Raw genomic sequence first — 25,464 nt, 5'->3', positions numbered from 1 at the left:
AACAAATAAATGGAATTTTTCATGAATAAAGAAGTGTGGGTTTTGATGAAGTTTTCAAACACTGAAATTCTGATTTGTTTCTCAGCTATAACTGCACTTTATGAGGTACCAGCATGCGAAAACGCTTCGTCTGTTTTTTTTAGCGCTGTGCTTTTGTTGCGTTGTGGTTGTGATGTCAAGGAAATGCAGTATAGGCCTGAAAAACCTTACGAAATCTTTCCTTACAAACGGGCGATGTTATAAGTTCCGTGCCTAACGATTCCCAATGCTGTTGAGCTTCGGCTTTTTTCTTTAAGTACACTTGCTTGTAATAAGACACTCTGGCTTTCTCGACCTAAACAGCAAAATTTCAATTCTTAATGGAGTGAACGATGTAAGGTTTATGGGGCTATGAGAATGACGCTACTTCCATTAGGTTCACGAGACACTGACGGATAGTTGTATGAACTCAATAACTGACAGCACTCTTCCACTAATCAGTAGAATCTGCTGATGTTCAACAGAGGCCATACTAAGGTAGGACGCATCTGGGTGCATCGCGAGGAAAGGGTAAAATATGGTAACGCTGGGTTTTTTCTGATATTCCGCTAAGTTTGAAATATTTTTTCACACCTTTTTTCTAATAGCTGGCAGATCATCAAAGGTTAATAGTGCTTTTTTCCCTCCGATTCCACGTTTCTTTGGTTTCAAAGGCACCGTTGGTAAATGTACTGATAAAGGTTGTGCTTTTTGGCTGACCCAACCATTTCGTTTAATATTCGGTTGTCGAGGCTTCTTCATCACGGTGTCAATGATCAGTGGTTCGCTCAACTCCGCCGCACTTTTCACACCCTAGAAATCAAGTCTATTTAATATAACACTTCACCGCCTTCACGTTCCGAGAGATCAGTGCATGGGCGAGAGAGAGAGCCGCCTGCTAAAAATCTTCGCGGACTTTTTTTGAAAAATGAAATGTTATCTTGTGTTTATACGCCAACTCAATAACATAACAACCAATTTTTCTTTGTGATACGTATAATAATCCTGCTATACGTGGCTAATTGTTTGCGCTCGTTTAACACACGTATAAACAGCTGCATTGGCATTGGCTTGCTGTAGCCTGTAGAAAGCGATTCACGACCAAACAGGCGCAATATCTAATGTCCACATATAGTCAATTGCAAGCAATATTATATACGCGAGCGACTGTTTGGTATCTAATAATATAGGACATTAGTCACCGCATTCATTACACACACATTTCTGCAGGGGAAAATTGGAAAATAGAAATGGGGATATGCCCAAGATATAGGCAGTTTCGTAAATTCAACGAGGACAATAGTTTTCAACTGCCTAAAATAAACAGGAGAACTTCTTGAACTCCTGAGCCAAGACTCTTGACGAGAAGTGAGGCCGTTGTGTGGGGTCAAGACATCTCGAAGTGTCTATTTTAGGAAGGTGAATGTAGAACTGATTCTTCTGTTGTATGAAAGTGAAGTTTCAAAGCGAACTATACGCCAATTTCAGTGTGAAAGTGAACGAACCAAAATCAAGATTTTTGAGTTAACCTCCATGCGTATGCCGGGCAAGCAGCCCCTTGCTCAACCTCAGAAGACTCGGAGGAGATGACATAAAGTTTAACTGTGAAGTGTTTTTCTATTAAACGAGATGATAGGCTATCATGACATCCTAAAGATACATTTCATTTTCTTTGTGTGAGAAAACCGCAGGATAACATACACTTCGGCTAACTGGATAAACGAGCTTCTATTTCAAAATAATATGAATAAAAAATATAGGCCCATATAGTTGATGATTGATTGAAGAATATTTTTAAACCGAAAGTCAAATGAAAGTGATCACTCGTGTCGGTTCTTGAAGCACGTGTAATTGTCTAAAATTATCACCTCTTGTGTGTACTCTATCTCAGTGGAAACAATGCAAAGAGGAGATCTTCGCCGGGCAATACGACTGCAACGGTTGCATAGTCCGTTTCGAAATCGTCAGGTTGCGAAATTGTTTATAGCAAACACAAAACAGTACTCTCCCCATTCTAAATGTGCGTATTTAGTTTAAGTACAAGTCGTAAAATGAAAATTACTTGTACAATGATTACTAAAGATGATATTTTCAACATAAGATTGTAGGATAAGATTGCATGCGTGATACGATTAAAAAGTATCCTAAAATTCAGGACCTAACTGGGCCCAATTGACCGCGCTGCGGATGTTACGAAATCAAGAAGCACACGAAAACCCGTTATAACTGTTTTTTACGACCTTTCATTGATATTGCACGCGGGACACGCTACGCTTGTTTGTTTGATTGTTTGTTTGTTGTGAAATCGTTGGCGTGATGCAATTGTTGCGAAATCGAGAACTCCAGGTTGTAATGTTGAAGGTTTGAAAAAGATTGTTTGCGCGCAAAGACCTCATTACGTGGGCTAGAATTTTTACGACGCCGGATATCGCGATAAACTAACTCCCTTATATATACACAAACACACATGGTTGACACGGCAATTCGCTTTCTCTTTTGTTTAAATCAATAGCAGGCCTGGCCCACTGTTTGACTGATTGGGGAAAGAGGGCGTGCTTTATCATAAGTATCGCATGTAGCGGTGGCTTGACGTCCAACACTCTGACAAGTTCGCTTTTGTGTTTTTACACTTTGATGCTGATATAATAACATATGATTGCTTATGATAATTGTGTTTGTCGTGCAGTTAAAGAATTATTATATAGTAATCGCCGGTAAATACCACTTTGAATTAAGGTGAAGTGAAAGCATTCAACGAGATACGGTTTGCATACGCTCAAAAATCTCGAACAGATATTGAAACAGAGTAGTTAACCAACCCGATAGTGAAACCTAGCACCTCGAACTGCTCACAGCCAGCTCCAACTCTGCGTTCCAATCCATCACCTCCATAAAATCATTCCTACGTGTTCTTATTTTGCTTGCCGGATGGGAACTCTATATAGGTTTCACCTTTTCTTTTGACTGTGTTAAATTTGGCTCAGCGATGGGCCAAATATATTAGCTGGATGGCAAACTGCAGATTTATGTAGTTACTACACGAAAATGTAACGATTATGTCCGAGAGATGTTCAAAATAAGCCCATTTCGTGACTTCTTTTTTTGTTGTTAAAATTGAAACTGAGAAGGGAAGGCGACTTCGGTAATTCATAAAGCAAAAGATATTAAAGATTAATGGCAGCCTTCGAGCGGATGCGATGGAGTTCACAATTACAAATGTCGTCGGAACTGACGCTTGAGATTATCAAGTAGTTTTCCACTTTTGGTCATAATGCATATCGTCACCGCATCAGCCCACTTATCTAAACACAAACTACGTCTCTGTTTCAATAAGTTCTGCGGCTAAACGCTCAATGAGGCATCCTGTTTTGGAACAATCCCAATCATATTCAAATTCCAAATCATCGAATATCTGCAGCACACAATGCAATCCATATATAGACATGATGTTGCAGCTGAAAACATTCGCCCATTTTAAAGAGTTTCTATGGGAAAATTGCACACCGAACAGTTCACACGATTCGATCTCCCTCTCGTGTATGTGATTTTGTGGACAGCCTGTTGAAACTTATTAATCCATGCCTTACAAACCTGTGCAAATCAGAATTTTTCAATGTCTGTGCTTGGAACATGTAAACAGTTGTCTTCGAGTAAAAAAGAGTATTTTTTTTCAGAGGTTCAATTTGGGATGGACCGAGTGACGCAAAGAGTAAAGGGTCTATAATTGGTTTCGCTTTTTTTTCCGAAATGAAGGACTATATATGGCTGTCATTAGTATATGGAAAAAAAGCTCGAAGGATGCATCAGGAGGGACCAAGCTTTAAAAATAACGCAACGTCAAGAGGCAGGCAATCTACCTTGGCATGCATTAGGATAACTCGTGTGCCAAAATTTCGCATGAATTTGCATGGAGGAGTGCTTTTCACAATGAAACAGCCGGTGAAATATCTGTGTGTTGCTTTTTAAATTTTGACTGAAGAGAAAGCGAGTTTAACCGGCGACCCAGTCTGGCATGCTGGACCCTCTTGAATCGGCGCTCAGGCACGGGCGTGTGCCGACAGCCTGATTTAAAATAGATAAATAATTACGATGTATGGGAACAGGGCTAAACAAACCATCATTCCTGTGTGAAAAACGTCTCGGCTTTCTCATATCCGATGGGACCAATATATGACACATTATAACAGTTCCGGAACTAAATGAGTTCCAATATAATACGAATATTTTTATCTTTATACATATGCGGCATAATATACACAATTTATACGCGAATTAATTACAAGCTTACTTCACCAATCCATTTGACAGACCATGCAGTAAGATTTTTGTACCGCTGTGCCATTGCTAATAACGAGGGCGTTATTTCTCATCATACGACGCATCTTGTACAAAGACTTTATAAAGAGGCCTTTTTAAAACACACACTTAACGTCACTGACTGCAATAGCAATGAGAAGAATGCCACAGTTTTGTTTTCATACAACCGAGCAATCTTCTACTCAACCGCTACTTACGGGAAACGATAAGTTCGGTGTTCAGCCAGGAGGAATATGTGGTGCGGCAGGCACGATTGTCTTCAAACACGCAAGTGAAGTGCATGGTTACTTGTTACAGTTGATATCGTTTGTGACCAATGTCACGAGTGTATATATATGTCTATATATATATCCGCCGCCATCGCATGAGTTATTGCCAAATTTTGCGATGTTTGTCGAGTTTTTCTGACAATATTTTTCATACAGCGACTTCACCGTCTTTGTTAGCTGGTTTCCTGATGGTTCGTAGCTTGCGAATTCGTCGCACAAATCGTATTCTTGGTGCGAGTGAATATGTTCAAGAATGCAGTCTTTGCCCTACGCAGTACCCTCCAATACGCCTTTCTATAGTCCGCATTGTACCCGCCATAGACAAACATATTCACGCACGTATTCGCACAAACCATGCACAAAGCGACAGTGAAAACAGCTGGCGGAATTTCAACACGCGACTTGCTTAGTTCTATGATATCGATGATAGTTATTGGTAAACAAAGCACTATGAAGAACCCTATGATTGCCAACACTATTCTGGTAGCTTTTCGAGTTCGTACCGTACTCAAAGGTACTTTTCTTCTCTTAGTTTTATGTGGCTGCACTTCGCTGCTATCGTCTGTAGTTTGGCTGTTCTCAATCGTTTTCGTTGAGGCAGTGTTTGTTCCATCCATTTCGGGGTTGGTTGAATCAAGGTGATCGGCTTGTATCGCACTCAAGGAGACACGTTGATTGTTCAACTCTTGAGCACTGATTGATTCCTTGGCCTCGTTTCCATCGCCGTTATTGTTATCATGTGTATCCGCAGAGCTGCATTTCTCTGCCTGGCTCGGGCTATCATTGGCAACCGAGTGGTTGCGATCCGGGCAATGCTCGAGAGCTTCTACTCCGCTCCGTGATACCTCCCATGTAGCATCGCTTTCTCTGCGAAAGTCAAAAGCTTTATTGACCGCCGAGTGCTTCACGGCTATCTCTTGCGCACGTATTTGGCGAATTTGCCTCCGTGTCGTGTGAAATATATAGCCGTACGTAATCAATATTATCACCAGAGGCGAAACATCCACAACAAACACGTACAAGATGATATAGTTCTCCGTTAGTATTGCATTGTACCTGCACACAGCGCCCGCGTTCTCTGGTTTTATTTCCCGACGCCAGCCGACCAAAGGACAGGCGGCCAGAATGATACATGTTATCCAGGATATCGCTATTGCGATTTGATGGTGGCGCTTTTTCATGTTTGCGTACGCGAACGGTCGGCCGACTGCGAAGAAGCGATCCAACGCGATCAGCGAAAGGTTCAAATTCGACGCGCTGTGGAAGAGTATGGTGAGTGAGATAACCACATCGCATCGAACCAAGCTATGGTCGCCGGTGTTCAGCACCTCCGAGCAACGAAGCGGATAGGTCAGGGCGCCTTGAACGAAATCACTGATAGCCAGGTTGACAATGAGATAGTTCGCAGGAGTCTGGAGTCGACGGTTCGTGTACACTGCTAAAATTACCAATATATTTCCAATGACAGCTATAACTGATAGGATTAATAGGGTGACCACTAGTACTATATCCCCTGTGTTCATTGTGAGGTTTGGACGAGATTAACGACGGGGTGTAGAATATATAGCGATCACATCGGCAGGTGAGACGTTAATGTGTATATACGCCGAGTTACTCGCAAGATAAGATCAGTCAAACTCACCGCGCACCGAGTCAGCACTTCAAGCCAGTTGCGTGTCCACAAATATATATTCCTCTTACGATTCTTATTTAAGGGGGCGCCAATATCGCCACAGCTTGCAGTCTCTGGCACTTACGATGCAAATGAGTGATGATACCTCATTCAGCGATCACATATAGACTCATGGGGAACGAGATGGGAAACTCATATCCCAAAAACTCCGATGCAATTAAACGACACCAGCCAATCCAATTTAGCCCAACTTTTTTTTTTGAAATGGTGTATTTTACTCCGACTTGTTGTCTTTCAAAGAGCAGACCACAACTGTTTTGTATATGTTTCTCAAGAGATGGGTCGGGACTTCATAGGAGCTTGTGATTGCTTTCTGTACCAACAAACGATCAAAGATAACATCCACTCTCAAAGCAATTCCTTCCTGTAAGGATTCACTTTCTTAAATGCACTTCTTTCAAATTCTCTTTGATTTTTGGATTTTTCTGGTTACCTTCCAAACAAAACGATTTTGTTAACGAATGGAACAATCTTTGTTCTTCTGAGTGCCCAGCGAATTAGCGATCACCAAGAATTGGCGCCAATGAAGTACGTTCAATTTTCACACGCCGCCTAACTTTCCGATAACAAAATGTTGCTGAGTCTTTTTATGGCGATTATTTTAATTCAGATGAAAGAAACGCTAAATGAAAAGATATACTAATAAAAATATTGCTGGTGAAAAGACATGCGTGATGAAGCCTCATGCTTCAGTGTTGCATAATATACTGCACAGACGAGATGTTAATTGAATTATATGGTAGCACAGTTTTATAGTATTTCTATATCGACCACATACTCTTGGTATAAGTCGGCTCTTAGCAATACGAACACGTGGGTGCCGCAGTTATAGTGAAAACATGCACTTTAAGAAACTTAGCAGTTTACCAATAAACTCCTAGCCTTGCGCGATCCACTTATCTAGAACTGCTATAGAGCTAGGTGCATGCATGGTATATATATGCATGAATAAAGCCTATATACACATGAATTCAAGTGACTGTAGTTATGCATGAAAAAATTACACATTGCCATCTTTATGGATGGGAAAATCGAGTTGCACGGTGAATAAAATTTGCATTTGTTAGGGCTATGTGCATGCACACACGGTAACGTTTTCGAGCGTTTTCACATTCGTTTTCAGGCCAAAACGGTTTCAAACACCGTCAACTTACAATAGAAGTTGAAGCTAATTTAACATATTGAACATATTTCCCCTTGGATCGTGTGGACAAGGCGTCAAAGCGGTAAACAAGATAAAACGATTATGAAAACGTTTGAAAACGACGCTCGTGTGCAAATAGAATGTAGGCTAGCTCTTTTGCATTTTTTGGACTTCAAAATGGTTATTCGTCCATCATTAGTCGTGCACGATGACGTGGTTGATCTTTGGGTCTCTTTGACAACAAAATCCATTGCTTCAGAAATTCCAGATACGCGGAATTTGGCTTGCGGAAATCGTCGTTAATATCTAGTTAGTCATGGTGAAATGTATTATATATATTGGCGAGCAAACATCTTGCTTTGTATATATCGTGTTGATTTGCTTTCACTTATTATAAGTGCATATATACATGCATGCTTTATGCAGTAAGTCAGTCTGTCATTTTTGAAAAAAATAAATATAACTATATATAATATTGTGAGTCGTCCCCTTCCGAATCCGAAACAGCGTGCAGAAATTGACTCTAAACAAAAAAAAACCAACGGGAATGATAGCGATTTCGTTTTTATCGAAAACTGATGCATGATAAGAAACAGAAAATATAATATTAACAAAAAGCGTGCAAACATGCATTGTGCCTAAAACAACGCCTCTTCAATTTTAAACCTATAAGATGGCTCGAAGCTAGCTTTTACAGATTACCGACGGCAAAGATAATGCGTTTATGTTGTAATACTGAGGCAACGTCAATGCATTGATGATAAAATATAAGCTGTACCGGCGAGAAAGATAAATAATGCACACGTAAATTAGGAAAAATAAGGATAATAAATTTGTTTGAATAAAAAATAAACCTATAATTCTCCCATTGTTGGTAAAGTAATGATTGATTTATATAAATCTGTAGCTAATCTATAAGACATGCATAACATGCATGCATATAAATTATCGTAAATTCTTGAAAGGAAACACATCAAGTAAACTTCAATCTGAATAACATTATAACACATGTCTAAATGTATATATAGTTGTTGGGTCAATACGTATACTCATGTATGTCTTAAAAATGTAATTTAAAATTTAAAACAAACGAGATGTCGAAATGTTAAACTTTATGGTTTTGACTTGGGTCTTGGCTTTGATTCAACGCGCTTCGGACTATAATCTATATTGCATCATCATCAGCGGAAAATGCATGCGAGTGCTGCATGATAAATCATTTCTTCTGTCAGTTGTGTGATAGCAAAAACGTTGAATCAAACTGTCATTTATGCCTTGTATATTCCCTAGAATTATAGTCAATGGGAATAACACGGTCACTTATGCGTCAAGTTTTTATATAAATATACGACCCCTGCGAAAATAATTGACAGGCATGGCCAGTGTGAATAAAAATCGTTATTTAGTTGACTGTCACTGATCAAAATGTTATTCACAATAATGCATGATGACATAATTTTTTACGATGATATATACGATCTGTTCAGCAATGGTAAAATCAGCTTTATGCGTGAAAATTTTCAACAAATTTTACCTCAAGGATGCATGCATGCTCCACCGTCATTATGCATATATATACACTGATGCAGGTGCATTTATATATATATATATATATATATCTTACGCAAAAATTAAAAGTCTGATCGATTCCAAATCATGAAAACATTTTAAAAAATTGTGTTCGCCGTTAAATGAAAACTACATGCATGGGATTCTACATTGAATTATATAGATTTTGATCAGGTCGGAGAGTGCACATGAAAGGTTACAAATCTATGTTTCACACTGACTATATACCTGACAATTATATATAGCTATATTGAACTTTCTAATCTCCTTTTTCCTCTTGCAAATATCAGGAAGATAATTCTCTGATAACACAATATGAAAATTGCCGAGCCGAAAAAGCCTTAGTTTTGTAGCCGCAGGAAATTTTTGCATTTGCGTCAGTGCTAAATGCCTAAAAGTAAAAAAAAAGTCTATATAATGCATGTCCATGCATGTAGGCCATATAATGCGCACCTACAGAACTTGAAAGATATTACTGGTATATATACTGCAAAATAAGACTGAACATATATATATATGCATGAAAAATAAATATACTCATATATTTAACATGCAGCTTTATAAATTGACGAGAATCTTTTAATTTTCTTTCCTTTAAAGAAAATATGTTCTTAGTCAGAAAATACATGAGAAATTGTAAACTATATATACATGAAACCTATTTAGCTGCACGCGGGCAGCCACAACATGCCAACATATGTGAGAATGAAGATTTTACCCCAATTTGCATGCATGAACCCAAAAACGGATTTGTGGTGATTTCATGCATGCATTCATAAAACATTGTTCTTAAACAAGAATGAATATTACTTGAATAAGTCTTCTTAATTCGTAAGCAAGAATGTTGTGGTTTTCGTAAAACAACGCTGTATATTGTTATAATTAATGTTGCGTGCATGCATGCGTGGTTTCTTGATAAAAAAATTATCGCTGAACTATGCGGATATTCTTGTTCACAATCTTCTCAAGCACACAGTAATTTCCTAAAAATAACCAAGCCCCAAGGGATAACCGCTGCAGACTGAATGAATTCAAAGAATTATACAAAGCTATATATACACATGAAATCATATAATATAATTTAAGGAATATAAACTATATAATTTTGGTATAGAACGAAAATGACTAAAGCTGGATATAGGTGATTGTGACTAACCTGTGAATACGTATTTAGCAACATTGTGATTGTTGAAAAAACCTGCGCTATATATATGCTTTCCGTATCGTTTTGTCAACAACTTTTTGAAGACACTCTTTCAAGGACGATAACAAACATCATTATATAGGTCTACTATATACACTTCTTATAAGAAGTCGATAAAGGCAACTTAAACTGTTTCTAAATAGCCTCCTATACACGACATAACGTCTCTGCCTGCTGCGACAACTTGCATGCGTCTATATAATTATATATAATGTATTATGTATATGGACCAGTCAAACGCAATTTGCTCGCTTATAAGATGTTTTTAAAAAGCTTGCTTTTTAAAGAAATCGGCTTTTTATTTGTAAATTTAAAGTGCCCACAAAGGCCACATGCATAAAAGCGTGCACACATACACGTTGGCAAACATTTTAACGAGGAAAAAATTTATATTTAACAGATATTTCGTGGTTTTTTTATTATTTTGCGGTCCGTCGAGAGTCCAAAATTTACAAGGAAAGATTTTTGATAATATAATCTATGGTACGATTCCATGTGTGATTTTCGCCTTTTGGTAGATGAGAACGAGCGACTAGTTACGAATGCTCTGAGCTATATATTATTTAGAAAGATATACGTATATCATAGACTTTGTTTTTTATTTCCAATTTTACGATGGCACTGTAAATCAAATCAAATCATCTCTCCCCGTGCAAAAGAATTCTGCGAATGTCATGGCGGATGGCTGAAGCAATTATAGATTTTTCTAGACGACAGCAGCAATTAAAGCCGCGAAACAAAAAGTCTGCTTTATTTTAAATTACATTTCATGCAGTTCCGTTTTCGAAATGTCATTTTAGGCTTTTTACCTTTTATATTAAAATGTTATTTTAACGGATTCTGTGAAGTTTTGCATATTGTCAGTCCAACAAGTGAAGTGGGTATGCGTCGAACTTAACGATGATAAAGCAAATTCTTTCATCAGCCCTTCCTACTTTTTTATTCAAATTTTTATTCATGTCGCCAAATTGAAACAAATTAGATATAAAGAGGCTCTTTAATGCAGTATTCATTTCTATAATCAAAGACACTTTCTGACTAATCGACCTTAATAAACCCCAAAAATTCTCAATCCTAATTGGAATATACATACCTTATATGAAAGAGTATAGTTATAGGAAGTATAGTGAATTGGTATAGTTGTAAGTATTGTAAGTTATAAGAGAGAGTATTATGGAATTTCTTCATCTGCATGAGCTAGTATTTCCGTCTTTAGCATAAACTAAAGTCATTCAATGGTACACATAAATAAAAGAGGTTGTTTTGCGTTATTCTTCCGTCAAAACTGTTGGAAAACACACTGTTTAACGATTTACTGTGGACACACGCTATTCAACTCAAAACTTTGGAAAACATTCACCGTGCAGCCCATGCTTCTTAGCGCTAAATTGCAGCAATTGCAACAATACAATAGGACTAGTCGCACACAGTTGTAAACAAAATAAGTTTTGATAGACATTGCCAAGTGCTGCATGTACAACGCTTTCAAAAGCGCAATCAAAGCAAATTGTTATATCTGCCATAGAAAATAATAGTTGACGTGTTGAAATGACATTCACTGATTGAATCAAAAACACCTAACAAATCTGATATAAAAAGCTATTGAGTGCTTGGCATAAAGATATACGTGAATATATTCAATCTTACCTTCGTGTTCTTCCCTCTCAATCGCTCAACTTTCGGTAAGTGCACGTGAGCTGTCGTCTAACCAAACTTCTTGACTTTATGTAAGGCTCGCTGTATCACCCACTGTCATTCAGACCTTTTACAACGGTTTACAACGATAAGAATTGTGGCAAGCTCTTTAATACATGCGAATAACAAAACTTATAAACTCCTGCCAAGTGCGGCGGAAATGCACAAGAATAGATCGTCTCGCATCACTACATTTTATATATTTTATTAAAGATTACGATTACACATGATTCCTCGGCAGATGACTCAGGATTCCAAGCGCTTCAAACAGTTCTATCAGGCCTACAATCAACTTGATAACGGCTTGCTGGAAGTACGTCAATGTGCAGTCATGATGTTTTTGGATTTTTTTTTCATTTCCCATCAAATTAAGATGGACACTTCCTGCTCAAGCCTGAAATTGCAACCGTAGGAACGGTATCTTCATAATACGTTCCTGATCGGCTGCTCCTCTTCCTGTGCTCTCTCTCACTCACTCCACATCTTCTCATCTCATCATTGCGTAATATCTCACACAAGCATTTGTCTGCTTCATTCTATAATACGTCTTTACAGCATCTTCTTCTTTCCTCCCAGAACTTTTTTACAATGTCTGCCACCCTTGATCTCTTCCTGCAACCTCTTCTTTCTGGTTTTCTTATTACGTGTCTCTGATACCTCAACCTTGCTACCCACATGCTCTCTGCAATTGACCACCCACCAGCTTCATTTTTTCAGAACCTTCATTCATCAGCTATCTTGCAGCTCTTCATTTCATCTTAGTGCATGGACGTATTTAACAAACACTAGTCTTCTTTACAATGTCATGCAAACACCTCACACTCCAGAATATTCCCGACCAGCTCTCCTTCATCTCTTCTTATTACATGTCCATATCATCCCTTGCCTCCCTCATCTTTTCTGCAATGTCTACCACCTCACATCTTCTTCTGATCTCTTCGTTTCATAATATCTCTGACCATCTCTCCTTCATCTCTTCTTGTCAAGTGTCCATATCATCTCAACCTTGCTTCCCTTATCTTCTTTGCAATGTCTACCACCTCAGATCATCATCTGATCTCTTCACTCCATAATATCTCTCTGACCAACGCTCCTTAATTATTTGCCCAAATAATCTCAACCAAGAATCCCAAACATTCACTGCAATAAATCTCTTTCTTTCACCTTACATCTCAGTTCTACCAGTTCTTCATAGTTTTTACCACATGGGCATCAAATTTCACTTCGTAACATCTTTGACGTCATCTTCTTTACGATAACGCACAATAACGGGACCTATACCTTCTCCCATAGTTCAATTTGTGTCTGGAATTCGGAATCGATTCCTGTCTCTGCGTGCACACTCATACATAGTCACAGCATGCTGCTCAAATCAATTTGTCTCCCAGCGATGTGCCATACACATAAACGTTATCATTGTATATAAACGCCGCCTTGGCTTTGTGAAAAGGTCAAGAAAGGAAAAGTCATTTGTCTAACGAAAATGAATGCATGCGATAAGAATCTAACGGCTTTCGGCAAAGTGATGCTTCGTTTGAAAAATTGATTTAAAAATAAACTCATACAACATAATGAAAATACTCATTCACGTTAACATAACAACGTAGGCAAAACACTTGGTCGTAAAAAAACATGTACTTAAGTTTTAGGCGACGTCAAGGCTGTAACACTATGATTTATGGATTTATGGCATACATATTAATGTAGTATACAAACTCAATTTATGTGTGAGCACAAAGTTACACGTATTCAGTCAGTCTTGCGATAATTGTGCTTGCTCAATTAATCCATGTGTGTTTGGCAAATGAGAAAAACAGTGAATATTTATAGCTACTGACAATAACATCACAAAAATAGGGAATTATATATACTCATTTTTGAGCCAAGCCAAAACTCGTTTAGAGGTGGATCCACAAGTAAACCTAACTACGATAAACATTTCGCCAAAGACAAAATGTTTTTTTCTGAGTTATGAGCTGATTCAATGAGCCAACAGGATGTACAGCTGTGTCTGTATACTAAAAAATCTATATCCACTTGGGAAGTCAGTTCAGAAGCAGAAATGATGACAAAAATTTTAAAAGTAGAAAAACAACTGCGAGCAGCCGATTATTACATAGTGATCATTGTCTTTCCTTTTTAGAGCTAAGCTCTTGAAATTTGTACACCAAATAGTTTTTTATTAGCCTTCTAGTTTACTGTTTAATTATCAAGGCACCTTTACTGAAAAGATTTGAGCAAGGAAACTGTTGGGGTATCCAGATTTCACAAGCAACAATTGGTTGGTCTCGGACTCTCGGTTCTAGCTTGACACTTCCTACCCAGCAATTTTAGATGTTTACATGGCTGTAGATGAATGCTCGAATTAAAATTCTATTCAATAACCGAAGAGGAAAAAACCCGGGCGCAAATCGGCCAAGGAATTCCACGCAACCCACGTATTTTGCCACCTCAACAACAACATAGGTGAAAACGACAATATTGCCCCCGCTTTTTTCGTGAAAAACGCATCATCGACGTTGATTTGGATATAGTTCGTGGGCGACGTGAATAAAGACCAACAAGGGTGCAGGGAGGTGTTTCCTGACATCCCCCATTGAATGCTTATAAAATTTGATAAACAAGCTGAAGATATTTCATAACAACAGGCATATTTTCTAAGTCCAAGATCTGAATGCCCAGGTACAATAGCATTAATCGATTCGGTATCTCGCAGAGGAAATGGTCGGGTTGTTTCCCCAATTTCTGACCATTTTCTGTCATAGCGTTTCAGATACACAAGTGTATGAATCAGTGCTGATCTATTTCGGAATTTTTTTCTCGCATTAGCCATGCGCGCAGAGATTGGAGTTGAGACTAGCGTGTAACTCCTGATTTTTGGCAGCGCGATAATGACTTCGCAAACAACTGATGGTATTTCGTTTTAAACTAATCGGTACTATTTGTTTACATTTTTCAGGCAAAGCCAATCAAAATGCCTAAATTTTTAATACTTCATGTAAAATGGTATATATTGTACTTTTCATAAAAATTTGGATTGGGTTACTGAAAATGTAAACAAACTTGCTGATTGATTGTCTGAAACAAAATTCCTCCTCGTTGATTTACATATTGGAAGATATATTAGGTCACGTCAACGAATCAAAAGTGCACAAAAAATAGGAGAAAACTATAAAAACTCACGGATATCTCATTCGCAGTCTTAGTTTCCAGGGACTTCTTCTTGATGTCGTCAATTTTGAACTTCAATCGAATCTTTCCATTATTGCCCTGCAGGCAATTGGACAGCGGTGATTTGCCAATCCGCTTTCGCGCCGCCAAACTCGGCTTCAGGTTGTACAGCGGCTGCGCGTACGGTGAGGTAGAGTTCGCGTTCGAGGCACGAATTCTCTCCATGTGCTTTTGAAGTTGTTTTTCGGTCAGGCCAATAAGTCGGGCACCTGCCGCGTAATGGCCGACCACGTGAGGGGCCTGGGAACGCTTATATTTACTGTGGAAATAACTGGAAAAAAAACACACACACACAGAGATTAGATTATGTATGTCTAACCTTTGAGAGAGAGCACAGAGATGGCGGCGTCTTACCCGACTATCTCTTCCATGGAATGCAACGCCGAATTTTTCATAAACTGAGTGAGGGCCTCGAACAGCATTATCTCACGGTGACGATTTTCCGTTTCTAAGCAACCACTGCCACTTGAGTCTTCTAATTAACAGACAGGAATAGCCGAGTTTTAATAGTTCAGCCTAGCTTATGGTGCATGTTTTTTCCGCTTCGAGGCGAACGGAAAACCTTCATTTGAGTTGCATACTTCAACACTTCAGTCTGATACGCAAGTCGCCAGCCTCACTCAACATTCAACTGTTGCTATGAGAGCCAGCCCCAAAGAAAGCGTAGAACACTCACCAAATGTTTCCAGGAATTTTTCTGTGTTCGTCATCAAGTTAAGGAATTCGCCAAAGTCGATTTCACCGTTACCTTGGGGCAGCAGAAAGTGCAGAAGTCAGGGGTGATGGTCAGTTGCAAGGGGAGGAGGGGGGGAGAGCTAGGCAAGTATCTAAGTCGAGCTATCTCATGTTGTTAAAATGAATGATGGTCACTGATTTTGGTATATTCGGGTGCAATAGGAGGTAAGGCAAGCAATTCTCTTTTAGTCAACAACGCGATAGCTCTCGAATGGAATGAACTTGGATATCAAGTCGATTATCCTTTCAGTTCCAAACTACTCTTTCCGAGTTATATCCCAGCGATGACTCTTGCGGTGTGGAAAATCGGAAAAGTTGTGGAGTTCTTACAGAGGAAAACTCTTATCTCTTACCATCCTTGTCCATGCTTTCCAGAACGCCAATAATGTCATCTTCGCTAAGACATATTCCCACAGATCTGAGGGCAAGATCGAGTTCCTCAGCATCAATCGTTCCTCCTCCATTGCTGTCAAACAAATCGAACACTTCCTTGAAGGCTGCAAAAAAGCAAATAAATTTGCTGCGTGATTGGTGCGTTTTATTAAGTATTGTAGAATCAGCTAGTGATGTGAGCAGTGGTCAGTCTAAAATGTCTCCACGACTATGCTGCACAGGAGCGAGCCATTGATACGAAGTTGCATGCATATATTTGCAACCAAAACAAAAACTCAACACATGCAGTGAAGAACTAACTTAATCCGACTACCAAGTCTGGATTTTCAAATGACCACATGAAAATCAACAATTCTGGTTAGTTTAACCACTTGAGGTTAATTTAGAGTTAGCTATATCAGACCGATTAGCGTTAAAACAAAGATGGTTGGATAAGCCGGCTTTTTTAGTGCAACCATAACTAAACTGCACTATTCCTAGCGGCTATTCATGTATTAATTTGGCTAACAAGTGCTTCACCAATACCATTAATTTGAGCTTGGGTAAGTCTAGAAACTATCCCCCCGCTTGCAGGTTCTTCATCGCAAGAATATTTTGATAAGATTTTCCTTAGAGTCGGATCTGTGGTGTCCTCTGTGACGCTCATGAGACGCAATTTCTCGCCAGGCACGAGGGTGTTACCACTGCTGTTTTTCTTTCTTGCGTCCTGCTCTGGAACACCCCTACTAATTTCCTCTGAGGTGATCGAAATCGCATTGCGACGATACGGGTGATTGGGGTAGTTGTTACGACTCATTCTAGTTTCATAAACGTTTACAACCCCGATGCGAACGATTTCAACCCATCGCCTCAATTAGAACGTTAGAACTTCCCATTGTCGGTGACGTCATGTGGTGATTTGACGATAATTGGGTAATTAGCCGTCTTAATTTGTAAATTGAAAACACATTCATTGGTGGAATTAGATGACCAGCTCAAGGTTGATCAGCTCATGATGACCAGCTCAAATCAGTTTTGTACTCGAAAGTCGGCTCTATCAAAGTCTAAATTTTCATCGAAGATGCATAAAAATCAGATTTCCCGATGATCTATGAAAAAAATCTCGTTACCATAGTTACCTAATTTGACTGGCGTCTACTTCTGGCGAATCCGTTCGTGTCTCCATACAGACATGGTGTCTCCTCTTCATGCGGAATTTGTGTGAAGATGGCGACTGGCGGTCTGAAAATTTAGATGAACAACGATAAGACGGCGCTGTCGATTAAAAACTTGTATAAAACACAAACTATGGCTTTGAGAGCTACGATATTGTTATTCTTTCTTCTTCTAGTTGAAACTGAGGCAGGTAAGACAATCATTCCGTGTCATTTCGTGACTTATATTAATGGCAACATAATAGGCCTTTTGTTTGTGTGGTTCTATAATGCTCGTAGTTTGTTAGACACGAAAATATTTTTTAGAGGAAAGACATCGTTTACGTTTAAAAAGCCTACTTCGAAATATCGAATTGGGCTTTTGAAGGGCATATTTCATCGAGAGCTGACAAAAACAAACAAATTTCACAACGCGATTGCATGTAGTGGTAGGAAGTGCGAAGCTTCAAAAAAATTCGGCAGTGGTTTGAACCTAAACGTACAGTATTTTTACAAAATATAGGGTTATTTATGAAACGAATACATCTCAAATTACCCGCATCCGTTTCGCTCGATTTTTGTCCAAAAATACAAAACCTTTGATCTGTTTGAGAGGTATTATGTTTATAAGTTGCACCGTTGTATGGCACATATCCAGAAAATTTTACTTTGTTGTTGACAGATTTTGTTTTATAGAATACGGAAGATTACTCATTTAAAATGTTTGCAAGAAGGCAGAAATGCTTTCCATGTAGTAGAATAGACATTGAAAGTAGTTACTCATGCTTGACCCAATTTGCCTATATTTTAGGCTGTAAATCAATCTTTGCAAGCAACCAATCAAACTATATTTTTATTTTCTGTTTGGTCATTATAGGTTCCACCTTCCCTTTTCCAAATCGGAGGAAAAATGTGGGAAATAAGACAGTTATCTGTAATTGTAACAGCATAAAATGCCAATCCCTCAATGTCCACAATTGCACCTCGGCAATCGGCTGTTCAGCGTCGTTTTACGCTTCACCTCGACCCAGAGAGATTTATGGTTGCATAGAAGATCTGAAAGGAACGTGTGGATATAAATTGGTAGAAAAAAAAACTGGAAGCTTAGAGATTATTTTAAAGTGTTGCTATGAGGACAAATGCAATCATCCTCATATGATTGAGCCTTACTTTTCAACAGAATGTACGTATACAATAAAAAAACCTCTTCACAATATCCTAATTCAATAATTCCAATCTTTTTCACTTTATGTTATTAATTTTTCTCTTGTTTATCACTTCAGCCAGTGTAAAGGAGTCATCAGAAACAATCGAACTTATTTTTTCAATATTTGGTCCAATCTTCGCATTGATTTTACTACTCGGATTGCTGTACATTGCACGCCCGTACTTCATGGGACAGAGAGGAAAAAAAGAAAGTATGATAATGTCACCAGGGGAAAGTAGTGGAGGGAGTTCATGGGGTGGGTGCGTTGACCCCTCGTCAGGCAGTGGATCAGGTCTTCCCCTGCTTGTACAGCGGTCTGTTGCTCGGCAAGTTGAGCTACTTGAGATCATCGGAAAGGGTCGTTATGGAGAGGTCTGGAAGGGTAAATGGCATGGTGGTTACATTGCCGTAAAAATGTTTTCCTCTGTCGATGAACAGTCGTGGGTACGTGAAACCCAAATCTACCAGACTGTCATGATCAACCACGATAATGTGTTGAGTTTTATTGCATCTGATGTTGCCACCAAAGATTCAACGACACGAATGTGGCTAATAACGCAGTACCATCCCAACGGATCATTGTATGATTTCTTGAACAATAACACAGTCGATGCAGAGATAATGCTTTCTCTCGCAAAGTCTGCAGTTGCTGGAATCACGCATCTCCATACTGAGATCTTTGGCATGAAAGCAAAACCCGCTATAGCACATCGTGACATAAAATCGAAAAATATTTTAGTCAAGCAAGACTACACATGCGCCATTGCAGATCTGGGGCTTGCTGTCATTCATAAGAAAGAAATGAACCAGGTTGATATTGATACGAAGAACAATCGTGTTGGAACCAAGAGATATATGGCCCCAGAAGTGCTTGATGAAACAATGAACACTGGCTGGTTTGATTCTTACAAGCGGGTCGATGTGTATGCGTTTGGCTTAGTCCTGTGGGAGCTTTGTCTGAGGACTGTCTCCGAGGGTTAGTCAACTGTTGTTGAAAGCTTATTTGTTCACCCCATGCCTAAAAATGACCAGGTTGATAGAATACTTTGTGGTTTTTCTCTGCAGATATGAAGGCTAAAGAGTACCAGCCACCATTCTATGATATGGTGCCTCATGATCCAAGTTTTGAAGTCATGAAAGAGGTTGTTTGTGTGCAAAAGAAGAGACCAGCATTCCCTAATGAATGGAGCAACAACAAGGTGTGTACTGCAATGTTGCACAAAACCAAAATTATTAATGATAAACATGCAATATAATTCTATCATTCACACTATATAAAGATTACTTTGCCATTGCATGCTTCTAGTAGAGAAAAATCAGCAGACCCAATTCTCCTTTAGTGAAATTCACACTTCTCTTATATAGCTTCTTCAAGGAATGATGGCGATCATCAAAGAATGCTGGAGTCAGAACGCTGCCGCTCGTCTAACCTCGTTAAGAATTGACAAGAAACTAACAAAGTTGCTGACAGACTGTAGGGTGCCAAGAGTTGTGTTTGTGGTGGAACAGGAAATTATGGATTTGTTAAAGCCACAAGTTTAGTTGGTGATAGATGAAATGTAGTAGTTATATGGTGGAACTTTTCTTTTTTACATTTCTTCATACGGAAGTGGCTGTATATATTGTACAGGGAAGTGAAAATGTGAAATGTATACCTTAAGTTTTCCTTTCTCCTGTGGTGCATATACATTTAGCAAAAGTATCAAATCTCAAGCAAGAGTTGATTTGTGTATATCAGCATAGATCAGACTTAGTATCTCTTTAAAATAAACTGCAGAAATTTGCACACTTTTCACTACCAAGAAAGGCAACCTTAAATTCAAATTTGATATTAGATAGACTCAAATTTGATAGTAGATATGCACCATGTACGTAAATAAAGTATTTTTATTGCACCATGGACAAAATCTGAATGTCAACATTCATTGCATTCAGATGTTCATAGAGGCTTAAAAAAGTTGAGAAATATGGTAAATCCAATTATATATAAGATGTTTTTACTATTGTAATGTTATTACCTATATAGATAACACATACAATAAACTATTCAAGATTTACTGTCTATACTAGTGCTGTGCAGATATCTCTATTGGTGTATTGGATCAATATCAGCATGATAATGGCCCTGGAATATCAGTTATCAGCTATATTCGTGCACCACTAACCAATACTAACTGGTCACTGAATAACTCAGGAATGATAACGTATGAATAATTTACATTATAAACAATAGGCCTAATTTACAATCAGTACTTATGGATTATTGTTAAATATTGGGCTTGCTATGCCTCCTCATACGGAATGCTGCGAAAATGACGAGGACTCCTTTTGCGAACACACACGCCATATACCATCATTATTACCAATAGGCCTGCGACCACCATCATAGAGATGAACAGCGCATATTTACTAGGATTTGACTTGGATCGTAGCATTTGTGACACTGCTTTTAAATTCCCATCATTTGGTGCAGGAGTTACACCCAAAATATAACACATTAATGAATATATATGCACAATACTGAAAGGTTCTGATTGATATCCTTGTTTGAAAACTGGTCCATAAGCGATAAAGAAAGGATGCATTTCTTTGATCGAATTATTATAACCATGATTGCCAAGGTCATTGTCTACATCTTTTACGTTTCTTGCAATTCTGTATCCCAACTCGCTTGTCACAAATATCTGTGTCACTCTTCTGTTGTTTGCATAATGCCAATATTTAGGAATGTCTTCTTTATAGAAGGTAGTAATATGAGGTGCTTTGCTTAGGTTTTTGTAGATGTTTTGCTTCTCTCCTTCGTGTGGAATAATAAAGCTATTCACAGCACTGTCAACTAGGGTGTATGTATCATTTGAGATGTAGTCATCAAGAAATACGAATTTACTAGAGTTGACATCTGCCATTCCATGATCACTTGTTAATATTATGTTCACCTAAAATTATATAACAAATTACTCAGCTTAAGTTAAAAAGAGAAAGGTTTAATTGTTCAACACTCATGAATAGAACGTTGGACCGTAAAACTGGGTGTGTCTGTGTCCCAGGGACCATTAGCAAATTAAGCAATTGGGCACCATCATCGTAATATGAATCAGTCCCACATCAGAAATGCCTGCCATTTCACGAAACTAGGTGCTTCCATAACTGATGAGTACACTGACCTGATTAAGTAAATGCCGTTTCTTCAGCTCTTCAACCAAATAACCAGTGACATTGTCAAGATTTTGAATTGCCTTCGCAACCTGTTTCGAATTTGGTCCATACTTATGTCCAGACGCATCAGGCTCGTCAAAGTAAACAGCCACAAAATTTGCTGGGGGATTTCTCTCCAATTGTTGCAATACCAAATCCATACGAGCTTTAAATGGAATGCTGCTATTAAAAGGCGGACTGAAATTGGCCCTCCGGCCATGAATGGGTACAGCCCCACCAACCCAATTTATAACCGCACTTAATCGGCCGTTCCCCTGTTTCTGATTCGTGATCCAAATTGGTTCGGAGGCATTGAACCACTTTGGGTCGACAGTTGAAGGAGTGAATTTTTCATGGTACACTGGATCCCACATGACGTTGTTGATGATTCCATGATTCTCCTCATATTGTCCAGTGACGATGCTGTAATGGTTAGGAAACGTTCTTGTCACAAAGTTATTCACAACTGATGAATTCACCCCATACTTTGCCAGCCAGGAGAGAGTATGGGTTGGCACTTTTCTTAAATAATCCCAGCGAAATCCGTCAAATGAAATCAAAATTAAAGTCGGCTTCCGTTCCTCGTGACTGAACACGCCTGACACTGCCAATGCAAGGAGAAACCACGCTATCACCGGCAAAATACGCATAGTTCTGCTACGTACCCGGACTGCTAGCCTGGTTTGCATTATTGGATGTCTTTAGTTTAAATACAAAGGTCCCATATTCATTCATTTCTTTGTCTCTAACTTTTTTAACTCTGAAGGAGTTCTTTTACGCACTGAGTTGGCACTTCGCAGTGCTGAGTCAGCTCCTTTGTTCGCAATACTTCCGTTCTGGTCCCGACAATCCCGAAGAGTTATCGATGCTGCACGGTGATTTCCGACGATCTGAAGAAATTCCTGTGCACGCACATCAAGAAAGGGCAGGAAATTTACTTTTACAGTAATTTCTCTTACATCTTTTTCATGTCAAGATAAATGGTAGTTTTTATCGCGCGTGTAAACTTTGCCTCAAAAATTGCGAAAAAAAATTCAAGTCCTGTCAATTTCACGTATGGGAATTGTTACCTAGCAACCACCATGCCAGCGTTCCCTTGGTAATTGCGACTGTAAATATTTAGTGTAGCAAATTAGTATTAAATTTCGAATACTCGTTTTGAGCTTATAACTGCTTATTGAAGATTATTTTGTGGTGGACTTTGTGTTAGTTAGCAGCACGAATTGATTGAAAATGAACACCGATTCATGGTGTAAGGTCGAGAGCAGATCATCTGAAAATTGGACGAGGGCGAATAGGAAACACTACAGCAAAGCCTTTGAAAGCAAAGTCTTCAAAGAAGGGCCTGATGACGCTGAAGGGAGATTGCAGTTTCCAAAAAAGAAAGAAGTACACAGGGAAAGAAGACATTTTCCTGAGAAATGTGAGTTGAAAAAGCGTTTTTTTTTATGAGTTTTGTTTGGTACAAGATGGCTATCTGTATCAGTCCACTGTAAAAGCTAAGGCCTTCGTCTGTATATCATATGTGTGACACAGCTAGGAGTGTGCCCAAGGTTTGAAAAAAATACTTGTAAATAAATAAGCAAAATCAAAATTGCCTGCCTGACACCTCGGTTGCATGATACATACTTCATGGGCGGACGCATAAAACCCCCAGTCGCTGAAAGGTACTGTCCCAGAAAACTATATAGAGCTACAGTGCTAGCTCAGCTATGAACTGAAATATCTTATATAGTAATATTTCTGTGTTTATTATATTCATCAACATTCATCCTAATCATCACACCCTCATATCTTATAGATATTTGCAATCTTAGATGACATAAAAGACCTTCGCTATGGACTGATGCTTAAATAGACCTTATAAAGTCAATTACATGTACTATAATTGTATAAAGTAATGATATTCTGAATTGTAAAGAATTAAGTTCAATAACCTTTTTGATTTAATTTTTATGTTGAATATAGTTTCTCTAATTGAAAATCTTCAGTGAATTGTATTACTTTGTATGGTAGATATTAGAACATTTCTAAGCATAGAGTATACATATTGAATGCAACTTGATAATTTCTGCAAGGAATGTAAGTTGTGGGCTTAGGTATGATAAATTCTTCATCTTTAATTCGAAATATCCTCAAAGTACTATTTAAACCAGTTGTCTTTCATTCAGACTGCAAAGCTTCAGTTACTTTGCAGACGTTTTGAAAAACATTGTTATCGAAGGTAATTCTCTACACGTATAGACAGACAAACATAGCTTTATAAACGGATTCTTCCATCAAAAATTTGACTCATATTATAAAATGATTTTGTTTTTGTTGTAAATTATTAAATAGTTTCGCACCTGGAATTTAGTAATGAATAATAACACGAATTAAACTTTACTGACCTTTGACCAAGGGGCATTTAAACGATGTTTATACAAGGACTTTGAACTTTTAAAAGCCTTTTAAAATCAACTTTGTTTTGCACAAAAATCCACGAACGAAGAAACTTTTGCGAGGAAACCATTTTTGAATGAGCGCGTGCTCTGATTGGTCAGAAAACTGAAGAGGAAACGTACCCGGATGTGGTAAGTGGAAATGAAATAACATGAAGTAAGAGTGAAATAAATGGATACTATGAAATGAACAGTGAAATGAATCGTGCTAATGTAAGGTGAATCAACCAAATGAATAAAAGCGGGCAATATGGAATACTTGTAGCACTGATATGACTGAATTTCTATGTTGGCAGGCAAGACCTTTGCAATGAAACTCCCAACAAAGTTTAACATACCAGACCAGTGAACAAAACAATTCTCAAATTATATTCTTCAGAAAAACAGTTAATTTAGCTATTCTCCAGAAGAGAATACGTGGTCGTACCAATAGTCAAAATGACCATCCCACCCATTATAAGACTTATAATGCTATGTTAGAAATCAACTATTACCTGAACTGTCTGATGTAATAAAATATGTATACGGTATATAGCTCCCTAAATTTCTGGTATTTTCTTATGATAGTTAAAATCAGAGACTCCTCGATACAGTTCGTAATGTTTAGGTCCCCTCTGCGTCTCCCAGGTGTATTCGAGGGCGCCCTTGTGAGGATTGGGATAGTCTGTCATCTTTGAGGAGGATTGTGTTCCACGTTCCACGAACTGCTCGCTCGCTTCGGTTGGATAATGAAAGAAATCGACTTTATGTGTTCTTCCGGTCAAATCCTTGTAGTCATTCCTATGTTCTTCCTTTCTCTCAACGAACTCTGCTAAATCTCGTTCTCTGTCCGGCAATCTGTTAAACATTTTATAATCCGGCCGATTCAAGAGTTCTTCCCTGTCAGCACACCGAGCCCCTAAAACTCTGTCAGGTTTGTCGCTATGCCAAGTCGGACGGACGTCGATCCCGGCCGATTCTAAGTTCTCTTTCATAACTTTCTCGGCGACTTGAGTTCGACGGTAGTCATGAAACCATCTCTTCGTTCCCTCGCCATGCTGAAAGGTTTTACCGAAGGTTTGTGGACGTTCAGGCATGTAGTATCGATATGCTGGGACAGACTTCGGATGTGAATATGCTTCCCGACTTGTCGTTGTGTATTTATCGTGCAAATGATTCGCCATATTTCGTTACACCTCTTTTTCGAAGTAGAATTCAATTTTCAAGTCGAAATTTAACGA

The 25,464-nt window shown here is 38.5% G+C and overlaps 5 protein-coding genes across 7 annotated transcripts; 1 reads left to right on the top strand and 4 right to left on the bottom strand.

The window, feature by feature from the left end:
• Window positions 1-33: 33 nt before the first annotated feature.
• LOC114517535 (spermatogenesis-associated protein 21-like) lies at window positions 34-24,516 on the bottom strand. 2 transcript variants are annotated; one of them, XM_028537305.1, is made up of 8 exons: window positions 24,194-24,516; window positions 17,387-17,489; window positions 16,229-16,372; window positions 15,817-15,888; window positions 15,495-15,615; window positions 15,093-15,411; window positions 613-831; window positions 34-334 (listed from the first exon to the last, which is right to left on the bottom strand). In XM_028537305.1, the coding sequence occupies exons 3-8, from the start codon at window positions 16,239-16,241 to the stop codon at window positions 176-178; spliced, it is 903 nt and encodes a 300-aa protein (XP_028393106.1). In that variant the 5' UTR covers window positions 16,242-16,372; window positions 17,387-17,489; window positions 24,194-24,516; the 3' UTR covers window positions 34-175. The 2 variants fall into 2 exon arrangements, with proteins under 2 accessions (XP_028393106.1, XP_028393105.1); XM_028537304.1 differs by lacking the exons at window positions 17,387-17,489; window positions 24,194-24,516 and adding an exon at window positions 16,794-16,929.
• On the bottom strand, window positions 4,229-12,055 carry LOC114517534 (5-hydroxytryptamine receptor 1A-like). Of its 2 annotated transcripts, none has more exons than XM_028537302.1 (2): window positions 11,862-12,055; window positions 4,229-6,919 (listed from the first exon to the last, which is right to left on the bottom strand). In XM_028537302.1, exon 2 carries the CDS (start codon window positions 6,125-6,127, stop codon window positions 4,778-4,780), a length of 1,350 nt encoding a protein of 449 aa, XP_028393103.1. In that variant the 5' UTR covers window positions 6,128-6,919; window positions 11,862-12,055; the 3' UTR covers window positions 4,229-4,777. The 2 variants fall into 2 exon arrangements, with proteins under 2 accessions (XP_028393103.1, XP_028393104.1); XM_028537303.1 differs by lacking the exon at window positions 11,862-12,055 and adding an exon at window positions 10,167-10,304.
• LOC114517531 (serine/threonine-protein kinase receptor R3-like) lies at window positions 17,482-20,588 on the top strand. The gene is made up of 5 exons (XM_028537298.1): window positions 17,482-17,613; window positions 18,279-18,584; window positions 18,685-19,584; window positions 19,674-19,807; window positions 19,974-20,588. Exons 1-5 carry the CDS (start codon window positions 17,502-17,504, stop codon window positions 20,148-20,150), a joined length of 1,629 nt encoding a protein of 542 aa, XP_028393099.1. The 5' UTR covers window positions 17,482-17,501; the 3' UTR covers window positions 20,151-20,588.
• Window positions 20,845-22,643, bottom strand: LOC114517533 (ectonucleotide pyrophosphatase/phosphodiesterase family member 5-like). The gene is made up of 2 exons (XM_028537301.1): window positions 21,773-22,643; window positions 20,845-21,544 (listed from the first exon to the last, which is right to left on the bottom strand). Exons 1-2 carry the CDS (start codon window positions 22,490-22,492, stop codon window positions 20,891-20,893), a joined length of 1,374 nt encoding a protein of 457 aa, XP_028393102.1. The 5' UTR covers window positions 22,493-22,643; the 3' UTR covers window positions 20,845-20,890.
• Window positions 24,517-24,641: 125 nt separating the features above from the next.
• On the bottom strand, window positions 24,642-25,431 carry LOC114517536 (UPF0573 protein C2orf70 homolog B-like). Its single transcript, XM_028537306.1, has one exon. It carries the CDS (start codon window positions 25,405-25,407, stop codon window positions 24,784-24,786), a length of 624 nt encoding a protein of 207 aa, XP_028393107.1. The 5' UTR covers window positions 25,408-25,431; the 3' UTR covers window positions 24,642-24,783.
• Between the last annotated feature and the right edge of the window lie 33 nt (window positions 25,432-25,464).

Source organism: Dendronephthya gigantea, unplaced genomic scaffold, assembly GCF_004324835.1.
Source record: "Dendronephthya gigantea isolate DGI-Jeju-01 unplaced genomic scaffold, DenGig_1.0 000009F, whole genome shotgun sequence".
NCBI classification, from domain to species: Eukaryota; Metazoa; Cnidaria; class Anthozoa; order Malacalcyonacea; family Nephtheidae; genus Dendronephthya; species Dendronephthya gigantea.
Note: the sequence above shows the minus strand (reverse complement) of the source record. Positions and strands in the feature narration are given on the sequence as shown.